Source organism: Sebastes fasciatus, chromosome 13 (assembly GCF_043250625.1).
Source record: "Sebastes fasciatus isolate fSebFas1 chromosome 13, fSebFas1.pri, whole genome shotgun sequence".
Taxonomy (NCBI): Eukaryota; Metazoa; Chordata; class Actinopteri; order Perciformes; family Sebastidae; genus Sebastes; species Sebastes fasciatus.
The window spans coordinates 20,799,818-20,811,312 of NC_133807.1; the positions used below are offsets into that span (position 1 = coordinate 20,799,818).

The 11,495-nt window shown below is 42.1% G+C and overlaps 1 protein-coding gene across 13 annotated transcripts in view; it reads left to right on the forward strand.

Annotated features, from left to right (window-relative positions):
- gpatch8 (G patch domain containing 8) overlaps positions 1-11,495 on the forward strand; it is a 35,191-nt gene that overhangs the window by 17,674 nt on the left and 6,022 nt on the right. For 7 of the 13 annotated variants that reach the window (XM_074656088.1, XM_074656089.1, XM_074656090.1 and 4 more), the window contains 4 exons: positions 8,243-8,310; positions 9,749-9,835; positions 9,994-10,137; positions 10,272-10,402. In XM_074656088.1, coding sequence (XP_074512189.1) covers positions 8,243-8,310; positions 9,749-9,835; positions 9,994-10,137; positions 10,272-10,402 — 430 coding nt within the window. Of the gene's footprint in view, positions 1-5,303; positions 5,346-8,242; positions 8,311-9,748; positions 9,836-9,993; positions 10,138-10,271; positions 10,403-11,495 lie in introns of all 13 variants that reach the window. The other 6 variants (XM_074656099.1, XM_074656096.1, XM_074656097.1 and 3 more) reach the window with 1 other exon arrangement.

Here is an 11,495-nt window from a genome sequence, read left to right on the forward strand (position 1 = left end):
AGCCTCTTCCTGTCTCTTCACCCTCTTTCCTCTCTTCATCAGTATCTTTATCCTCTCTGTCGTTCTCACTTTCTAAACTCCCTCTTCATAGGCTCACCCTTCCCTGCACTTCCTCCAAAGAGGATGATGTATAGCATTGTCCATGAGTGATGCCATCGCTGGCAGGCCAATGAGTCCTTGCAGTTTGCTAAGAATGGAGCTTGTTTTTCTAAATGATTTCTGGCATTTGGTTTTGCCTACCTCCTCCACCGTGTTCTTTTCTATCCTCTTGGTCCATACCGCTTAAAATTCAGATCTGTCATTTGTACAACTCTAATGCAGTCATTTTCATCCACTTCATTTCTCTTTGTTGCTCAATTGCAACTCTTGCTCAAACTCATTGCTCTCCCTGTAAACCCAGCAGTAACATGCTCAATATCAAGAATTTTAATGAGAAACACAACGTCCCTGGCACACACCCAAACTAAAGTTACAGTCTCACACATGAACATATAGGGGAATACGCAGAGCTAGTAAGTAAAGTAAGTGAGTTGCTTAAATTCACAATTTAAATCTAAAGACACAAGTTATCTGTTCAGACTTGTTCTTCTTAATTCGAATTGCAGACAGCTTGTTTAGATTATTGAAAAGTCTATGCCTTCCTCGTGTTTTTGGTTCAGGTAATGAGATTTCCCGTTGTCTGTGCAGTTGTTAGACAACAGACACAGAAAACTGTGACTATGAGAATTCCTAACTCCTGATGGAAGTACCAGAAGTAAACAAGTCGCCATTATGGCGCATTTGAATGCAAGCTGTCCTAAGAAGTGTATAACATTACTCCTGACAATGATGCCTAGGAGTTTCGGAAGAACCTGAGCAGTTCTCAGCTAACCTAACATGCTGAAACAAGTAACGTCAGCTAAAGTCAAGTTCACACTACAAGACTTTCAAAGTTGGCAGATTGCTGTACTGTTCATCCTACACAACTTGCTGTCTTGTAATCGTGAGTCTTTAATCGTTGTGGTTTTCACACGACATGATTGACCGGCGACAGGAGGTAACGCACTACAAGATCTTTCACCAGGAGGGATCCCAGATAAGGTCTCCAAACTACGCTTTGTCACGAAAACGCACACGAGAAATACACAGTAAATTACGTGATACCATACGTGAGACACATTGTGGACAAAATAGTTTCCACCGGTTTCCACAATTTGTTTGTATTTATTCCTTGAGTCTATATATTAGCATGAGATATCTGGAATGTGTTTGCGAGTCGTCGGCGAGCGTCTTTGAGCAGTTCACACATGACGCTCGAGCACAGATGTGGCGAGCCAACGCCGATTTGCCTCTAATCTGGGGCTGTTGTCGGGGAGCTCCAAAAACTGCCGGGGAACGGAAAATCAGGGCTAAAGTCGTGTAGTGTGAACTAGACATAAGTTAACACTGCTTAACTAACGAAGTTAGTTTGCTGAGATGCTGTCTAGGGCCCGCGGTGGTCCCACAGAACAAATTAACTCATTCAACTAACTGAGGCGTTATTGTGACACGTAACGTTAGTTTCTCTAACTAGGGCAACCTAATGACCACAAAGTAAACATCATGCAGTCGCCATCACAAACAGAACAAGTACAAAGTGTCTGCTAACCGTGTTAACTGGTGCCTCTCAGCCGAATGCACCGGGGTTGCTCGTAGTGACGGCAGCTGTGTCCTCATAAAAGCCTTCAATTTTACTTAAATCAATTTGAAATACATACTCATCTGTGTTTATTACTTACGCCAACTATTTAAGTAAGTTACTACGAGCAACCACGGATGCTTTCGTCCTAAAGTCACCAATTAATACTGTTAGCAGACAGCACAGTCACTATGACTTGCTACCACAGTAATGGCGGCGGCACTAGATAGCAGAACACACAAAGCGGTTGCAGGATTCGTCTATATTAAAACATACAGTAGTGTATACGTGCTCATTCAGAGCAGGTAACTTTACCAGATGATGGCTGTGGTGCTTCATTTTGTTGTTTGTTGACCAAAAGAGGAGGAGGAAGAAGAAATATATCTCTTGTTCTACTGTAGTGTTGTCTGTGGTATCAGATTTATTTGCCTCAGTGGGGGAAATAGTCCTACAGGCAGGTTTTGCTGTAAATCACTTGTATCTTTATTCAGATCTCCTCTCCACTGTCTGATTGAAGAGCCGTGATGTATTGTTGTCTGACATTTAGACATTAAATGTTTATTGTGTGTATTGGTGAGCCTCCAGAGACACACGGAGGCTGTTGAGCACCTCTTGTTCATGTACATATATGGCCGTGGTTCCCTGTGTCGTCTCATAGGTATTCTCGGCCTGACGATGGCCAGGGACCACAGGAAGCTGGTTTATTCTGGCGCAGGCTGTACGGAGAGTAACAACGCCGCAGTAATTTCTGAGCTTAGCATTTGGTGTGCATCGTTATTTATTTCCATCTGGCCTTGAACAGCTGAATAGTCATCTAGTTGATGTGATAAGGATGTGTGCTTTGTGTGGAGGAGAGAACAAGTTGCAGGGGCTGACTGTGCTCTTGTTTTTGCCGCTGGCGCCGCTGATGTGTGGTTATGTAAGCATCCTGCTTTGTGGGCAGATGAGACTGCGGCAAATGGTGTCCAGTTGTTGTGTAGGAATTAATGGCCCACTGTTGGAGCCCACTATCTCTGTTCAAATTTGCTTAACGCACAACACAATTGCACCCTTGCATCACATTGAAGATTGCTGGATAATCATCATAATCTTCCTCTCCTTTCCTGTCCTCCTTGCAAGAAGAGAAGGTTTTTGAATTTTTAAGTGAAAGCATTGTATCCCCTTTTTTAAGTTTTTCACTGTATTGACTTTGTTCTTATTCTTCTTTTGTCCTTTTGCCCCTTTTTAGGTAAGGTTTGTTGGATCCCTTCTGTATGTCAGTATGTGTGTGTGTGTGGGTGTGTTTTTCTTTCTCCCACTCTGCAGTTGACCTCAATGTAACACCCCTTTTACAGTGTACCGTAGGCTAATGGCCTCTGTCAGCTTCCTCCTCTTTGCTTCATAATCACTAAACCTTTATTTCAATCTGCACAAACTGTAAAGTGCTTCGATTTGAACAAAGAACAAAAATCCATTTTAAATCAAGGTAGATTTAGGAAGCCATGATTCCATCACATCCCCTAGAATCATCATCTCCACGTATGTTAGATTTTTTTGTTTCCTCTTTGAGTTTCCGTTGCTGCTGTCGGGTATCTGATTGGCTGTAACCACGGCTCAGACTTTGAATGGCTTGCAGAGTAGACAAGTTTCCCCCCCTCTGCTTGTTTGCCTGTTTCTACCTCCAAACCTGTGAAACTTGTCTGTATGTGTGTGGTCATTATGTGGGACTGAGATGTGTGTGTGTGTGTCTGTTACTGACCGGGCCATAGAGTCAACTTACAGGGAAAATCTCACCACCCTCCTACACCCCCTCCCACCCTGAATGTCTCTGTCCCCATGGTTACACGCTCCCGTCCTCTCCCTGTTTCTTTACCCCTCCTGCACAGCATGTTTGTCCCAGAGGTGCACTCCTGCCTGCCTCAAACCGTCACACTCACCTGGGGCTTTAAGCAGTGTTGGAGGTAACACACTGAACTTTCACAGGATAGAGTGAAATATAACACTCCAGACGGGTGCACAGCTCATATTTTTAAGTGTAAAACTGCTGCTACATAGCAATGCAGACCCCGCTCTAAGCACTGCTCAAAGCCTCGCTGGCTCTTTCCTCAGGTACATTTTATGTGTGTCATGTGTTCACTTGTTCCGGGGTTAAGCACATCCCAAAACAAGCTTGCTGGCTGTAGGCTGGCGAGGAAATGAAAGAATCTCAGGGAGATTTGCTAACTGGGCTGACAAGCGTCCGTGAGGCAAAAAGCTCAAAGGGGGGAAAATGGTGGTCGTCCCTAGAGGCATCTGTCATCTCAGACTAGATATTTGACCACAGCTGTGTCCAAAATCATTCACTCATTCACGACTCGCTATCTAGGGAGTTCTATGTAGATCACTTTATAGTGAGCTCATTGTAAAATGAGAAAACAGAAAAGCGATTGTCAATGTGAGGGCAGTAAGCTTATTTTCCCAAATTAATAAATACAAAGTACTTTTATGGCTATTTGTGTTGTGATGCGCTGCTCTGCTCATGTTAAACATATTATTTTCACGCAACAAGTCATGGATTTGCCTCAATCACGCTGCTCATCGTGGTTAGCCTACGTGGTTGTTTGGGTTGTTTACTCTCGTCTCGCTGGACTGTGGCTGACACAGCAGCAAACACCAGGAAGGTTGTCTAAACACACCACTCGCTCCCCATAGCCTACAGCAAGTGGCAATTGACGATTGTGCTGTAAGCATTAAAAAGTCCAGTGAAAGCGCAGCGCAGCATTTTCAAGACGTTTATGGGCTTAATGAATAAACTAATTTATTCATTATCTGTATTTACATATATGCGCATTTAGAAGTTGAGTTGATTCATGATTTGAGTCAAGTGATTCACATGTTTTGTTATTTTAGAGTTATTTTGGCATAGGTTTATTTTATGAATAGTTTAATTTAAAACCAATACATGGGATAAAAAACATATTCCCCCTTAAAATGACCGTGTTTATTTCCGTTGAATAAGAGTACATTTAAGTACCGGGTTCCGGGTATACATGTGTTTGCATCCCTGATATAGAGTATAATAATTCTCACTATACATTTGGACAACACTACAAAATAGCAACCTGAGCGAGTGATTTTGGACACAGCCCACATATTTAAAAAAAAAAAAAAAAAAAGGCACAATCATTTCCTTGTACCAGACGCTCCAAAAGTAGATGTTACTTTTGATTCACGACTTTCGCTAGAAGATACACTTCCTTTTTCCTTTACCTGTTGTGGTTAATATGCCACCAAACTCAGCTGGTTTCTAATCATTCCCTCACCCAGTAAAGCTCCTCCAAAACCACTTCTGCTCGGTGAAGGTAAAAAAGTGAAGGTTTTTACTGATACAGGGATACAGGACTTGGGACGTACTTTGTAAGGGGGTGGTAGTTTGATACCTTTGGGGCATATTCTGGTTGAGAGCCTGGGGACTGGGACGATTGGTTGGGGGAGAGTGGTGAGAGGAAATCCCTGTAAGCACCTAGCCCTGAGTGAAGGGATGAGGGGGGTGGGAGGGGGGGTGACACACTGAAGCCCCTCTGGTAATAAACCCCCCTAAACCCCACAATCACACTCCCAACCCCACCCTCCCTTCTCTATGTGCCTCAATCTTCCTGCTTAACCAATTGGTGTTTCTTTTTTACAGCGATTTGATCCTGCCCATGTTGTGCTGATGGTAAACTTAGTGGTAAATGTTATTTTATCCCCCAATTGAATTGTTTTATTTTTTTATTATTTTTAATTTCTCCCATTTCTTTTTGTTTTCCTCTCATCAGAGCACCAATGCTACATAGGCTTTCAATTCTCTCTGTATTAGTCCTCATTCTGCTGCTTGTATATTATCATGCATTATGTATTACTCTTAGAACATTGTCATTTTGTTTGTTTTCAGTTTTTTTTTTTAAACCTTGTGATTCACACCCCGTGATTTAGATGCACATTGTTTTTGTCTGGTCCCTTTCTTTTCCACTGGAATGGGTAATGTGGAAGTATTGTCACTGTGTTTAAAGATTGGTGATAGTTTGGGATGACTGTAATTGTTCATTAATCTTTAATTCTGGGCCCGGCTTGTGACTCCATTCAGACAGACCACTGCAGTGGCTGACGAACAGACCAACCCTCTTTTTTGTGATTTCACTTCTCTACTGCTGTTGGGCAAAGAGCGTGAACACACACGTCTATGAGTAGATAGTCTTGTGATCTATAAAGATCTCACTCTAACTTCCTAAGGCCTCCACAATTATGCAATCAGAGTTCAGTTAAAAGCCCACCCAGCTGACGGACACTGCAGTGGGACTGAGAGTCCAGGCAGGCCTTTATATGTTACAATGCCCATGCATCTATGATTTCAGAATGAATATGTCATTGGGCTGTGATGACTAAATTACTCAAGGAAATCACAGATATTAACATCATATAATGTTCTTACCTTCCTCTGTCCAGGAAGGTACGAATGTGCCAAGAAGCAGCTCCATTTAAAGTAATCAATTCGTAGTTTAAACAAAGCTAAAAGCCTCCAAATGCATTAGTATTTAGTACATGATACAAGTTGTCTGTGGGCTCTTTTTGGCTCTAGGGCTGGGCGATATGGCCTAAAAATAAAATCTTTACATGTGGTGCATACCGTCGTGTTCATCGGGCTTGAGCCCCGGTAAGCCTGTGCATTACGGCTTTGTTGACATGTCGATTCTGATTGGTCAATCACGGCGTTCTACGGTCTGTTATTTCTTTAGCGCAAACCGTTGCTATGTATAACAGACCGTTGCTATTGGCGCAGTTCTGATGTCAGACTCTGGCAGACCGTTTTTGTGTCAAAATATAGTTTTTTTAAGTAAGTAGCCGTGTAATAAGCGAGGAGATGTACAGCTAGCAGGTCATTGTTGTGAAATAAACCCCTTCAGGGCGCGCCGCTTCGTGTCGGGGTTGCTACATCACAACAATGACCGGCTTGCTGTACATTACCCCTTACATATTATGCTTTACTTTGCTATTATTGTCTAATAAGAGATTAGGACAAAAATCGGATTTTCCTTTTTATTGAAACGAAAAGTTTAGTACCGTAATTACTCAAGTTAAAGAGAAAATTAATTTCTAAACTTCGTCATAAGCCATTAATTCAAATTAATTGATAAAATAGATTTATCGCCCAGCTCTATTTGGCTCAATGTATTACTTTTAAGAAATTTAAACAACACTGGCCCTACTTTGCACAGGCAGCACAGCGATTGAACTTTGTACATTTGTTATTCCATATGCCCAATGGTATACATAGAAAATTGATTCATAAAAAAACTAACTTGTGGTTGGAAAAAAAAACTGAAACCAAACTGAATTGATAATCACTATCAGTAAGATCGATTATTGTATCGGCTGGCAACAGGAGCAGCAGAACTAGTCCAAATTCTCTTTATGCCCCTTGTTTTGAGATTCCCCTGTCTATCTGTCTGTCTGTCCTCCCCTTCCTTCTCCCCCCCTACCCATACCCATGTTTTACCAGGTAAGTATCCCCATCCCTTGCACTGTCACCATGGCGATACCTGGCCTGTGACGTCACTCTGCTGTAGTTCAGTGCTTGTGTCCTTTTTTAATTTTACTCTGTCTTTCTCTCTGCTTTGTTTGGCTGATTTATGAGTGGATTAAGCAATTCTGTGTCAATCTCCAAAGTAGTTTTGATTTTTATATATTTTATATCTTTAATGTTTCATTCTGTTTTTTTGGTTGTCTTTGGTTTGTTTTATTTTCCTACAGTTAATTTCCTTCCGATCCAGCTCTTTTCACAGCTTACGTAACGTAGCTTAAGTAGACAGAGGAAAAATAACCTTTCAGATCCAGTCATGATGAGGAAGGGGGTCGGGGACAAGGGAGCAGATTTGGACCTCAGGACAGTGGAAGGGGCTTGCAAGGGTCAGCCAGCCTGCAGAGACAGTTCAGAGAGAGATGACGCAATGGGCCGTAGATAATATTGGGAGGCTTTGTTCCCCTCATGGAGGATGTCGCAGTGAGCAGTGGCAGCAGCTGCGCAGGCCTGTTGCAACTCCCTTCTCACAAACACACGCACACACAAACACACAGTAATGCACCACACACACAAACACACAGTAATGCACCACACACAGCCCCTTAAGCTGTAGCGTCCTTGATAAACTTGGCATTCTGGTTTAACAGGACTGCAGCAATGAACGGGTGGAGGAGGGGTGGTGGGTTGCACGACTACATCGGAAAGATGTGAAAACAGATTGGCTTAAAGCTGACAGTCTCTAGTCGAAGACATATTGCTGAACAACCTTATTGCCCTTGACTTCCTTCAATACAATATTTGCAGATAATTTGACTCTTTCAAAATGTAAATCAGCAGCCAGGTCAAATGTAAGGAAAGTCAGATAAATTGGTGTATACTTGGTGGCTGCAGTAAGCTGTGAGAATGGCTGGTGTTTGGTTCACTGTAGCTTTCTGGTCTCTTTGCACTTCAAGGCAAAATTCTCTAACCCCAGCACCCTATGCTCTAAAAGCAGGCTGTCTCCGAGCTGGCCCTCTGTCCCCGTCTCAAAAACTCACCTCGTCCTCTCTCTGTCTCTATTCCCTCAGGACGCACCGACCCTGTGCCCATCATCCTCAAATATGATGTCATGGGGATGGGACGGATGGAGATGGAGGTAAGATACTGTTTAGTTTATGTTTATATGTTGTTATATGATTGTCTGTTGTTGTTTTTAAATGTCCTGGTTGCTTCTACACACTGGCAGTGTCATTTTCCAACTGGCCACCGTCAGCCCAAAGGGTGCTACGTTCCACAAGCGCTCTTAGCTTGTCTAATAAATAAACAAAATAAACCCACAAGACCTATTTTCCTTATTAAACAGAAGCATACAACTGTGCACCGAACTAAGACTAATGTTAGCTTAATTGCCTTGTTAACTCATCGTAAAACACTTTACTCAAACTCAACAGAAACAAAATAAAACTCATCAAATCTTCTTGGTCAGTCTTTCCACTGTTCCAACAATCACACACTCTGGTTTGGTCTTAATAAACCCCTTAATTCACAAAGTTAGATGTGAAAATATACCAGCTCTAAACACTGTTTGTCCCCCACTGTCTCTCTTTGCCCACTATGCCAGCTGCCCACTGAATGGCTCTCGTTCTTCAGAGGCAGACCATTAAATTAACAAAATAAAAAGATAAAAATCACCAAAAAAAACAACCAGCGATGTACTCAGCCAATTGCCGATATATTCATCCACTCACCCAAACCTAGTGTCCAGCTGCTTAACGCATTTTGAAATGTCTGCTCTGACCTTGTTTTGATATTGGACATTCTTAGTTGAGCTCTCACCACTATTATTATTAACCTTATTTTGCTGCAACCATTGCTGAGTATATATATATAAAGTAAAGAACATGTGCTAACACAACCATTGGTCATTGACCCAATATTCAAGACTTCCAAACACTCTGGAAGAATCATTGGGTGCTTCAAATCCATTTCCGTGGCAGAAAACCCATAAATGAGCCGCAGAGCACCATGCATGCACAGTGCCATATTTCTGGTGGAGTCGTGTAAAGCTCGGCAGCATTGCACTGTTGAGCAGCGAAAAACATTCTCGGAAGTTATCAATCACGCTTCACCAACTGGCAGCCTGACAGACAAATCTGAGTGGTGGATGCCAGGGGAGCACTCACCTGAATGAATGAAGAGGTTTCTCTGTGGAGAAAGATTCATAGTATGGGTTAGGTCCCTTAAGGCCATGACACACCGAACCGACGGTCAGCCGTTGGACAGTTTGGGGCCGTCGGTGAGCGTCTGTCGGCCTAGTTTTTGTGGCGTATCCTGCATCGTCGGCTCTAGTCTACCCGCGTTGGAGTTTCGGTATCATTTTGTCAATTTAAAAAAAAAAAAAATCTGTCGCCATCAGAAAGATGTAGGAGAAAACACAAACTGATTTAAACATAAGCCCATGTAGCCCATACGTGCCAACAGCGTAACAGCTTGTCCACATAGTTTATTAAACATGAATGGAATATAAGATGTATTGGGACTGCTCCCTTTGATTCAGGAGTCTTTCGTTTTCTAACTCCTGTCTGTCCTTTTAGCTGGACTATGCAGAGGACGCTACAGAGAAAAGACGAGTGCTCGAAGTGGAGAAGGAGGACACAGAAGAACTGCGGCAAAAATACAAGGTGAGGCCCTCCAGCTTTGTGTCAATCTTGTAATCAGTGTTGGTTCTATAAGTTATACTAGTAGGGCTGCTGTAGTACATCTAAAAGTGGAAGGAAACAGGAGGCCAAGTACTCTAGTTAATTCAACCATTCCTTCCTGTATTTCCCATCAACAACAGGACCAGGTGGAAAAGGAGAAAGCCATTGCAAAGGCTCTGGAAGACCTGAGAGCCAATTTCTACTGTGAGCTATGTGACAAACAGTACACCAAACACCAGGAATTCGACAACCACATTAACTCTTATGACCACGCTCACAAGCAGGTACTTCTGTCAATTCTCGCCCTCTTAATGGAGATCCTTTTTGTATCAAAATAGGAGACACGTGTCTTGTCTGAGATCCTGACGTGCTTTGTTTTCTCCCTGTCCTAAAAATGTCTTGCTTTTGTGTGATGCAGAGGCTTAAGGAGCTCAAGCAGAGAGAGTTTGCTCGTAACGTGTCATCCCGTTCCCGGAAAGGTGGAAAGAAGCATGAAAAGATGCTGCGTCGATTGCACGAGCTGGCCGAGCAGAGGAAACAACAGGACCGGTAAGAATCTATTCCTGTAGTGCCCTCTGCTGGCTGGATTTCAAAATGTATCTGTAGTGATAGCACCATTGCATGTCTGTTGTGTTTTGAAGAATCATTGTGCAACCTGTTAAGCCAAACAAAGACCACATCTTAAAACACAAATATAGATTTAAAATTGTTTTAACAATTCACTCTTACAGTAGGTAAAAATATAGAATTTAAACTCCAGACCCAGTATGAAGACAGGCATGTCAAATACTCTACTTTAATGATTCTTTGAATGATTATTTTTTAGTTGCTAAAACGGAATCCTGACACTGAAGACCCAGGACCCCGTCAGGTCCTTTTGTGATGATAAACAAGCACAACAAGCATGCAACGGTCCTGTTAAACTGTCAATAGGGATGTCACGACACCAGAAATTTAGTAGTGGATACCAATACCAGTGAAATTCCACGATTCTCAATACCAATCAGATACCACGGTAAAAAACAAAAGTAAAACAATAAATCCCTACTTAAACATACACTTTTTTTTTAATTACCATTTGCATACTGGTCTTTGTTAGGAAGGTTATAATTCACTCTATTATTTATTTTATATAGCTGTGAAAATATCTCCTTCAGACAACTGGTATTTATTTTCTCGCCAAAAACTAAATTTATAAGATTACATTTGAACACATCATGATAATGTTAGAATTTACTTTTACCCAATACTAATTTTTACTACTAATAATGTAAATCATGCCACCTCCCATGTTGAAATTGGCAGGAAGAGATCTAGTTAATGTTGGCTGTTAGCAGCCGGTAAGTTAACAGCTAACATTAACTACCTCTCGTCCTGCCGATTTCAACATGGATTTCGCAATGTAGCATTATCAGAAATAGGGTGCGCCCCCAAAAAATAACTTTAAAAAAAAAAAGAAATAGGGTGCGCCCCCTGGACGTGTCGATAGTGAGTTTACCGTGTCCACAATTTCTATCGTCCTCGGTTAAGCTGGGCATACATTGTACGATTTTAGAAATGTTGTTGTGTAATTCCTACTCCTACTGTACGAGTAGATCGTTCACGATGTGAAGCCAAAGCTCACGATTTATGTGCTCACACT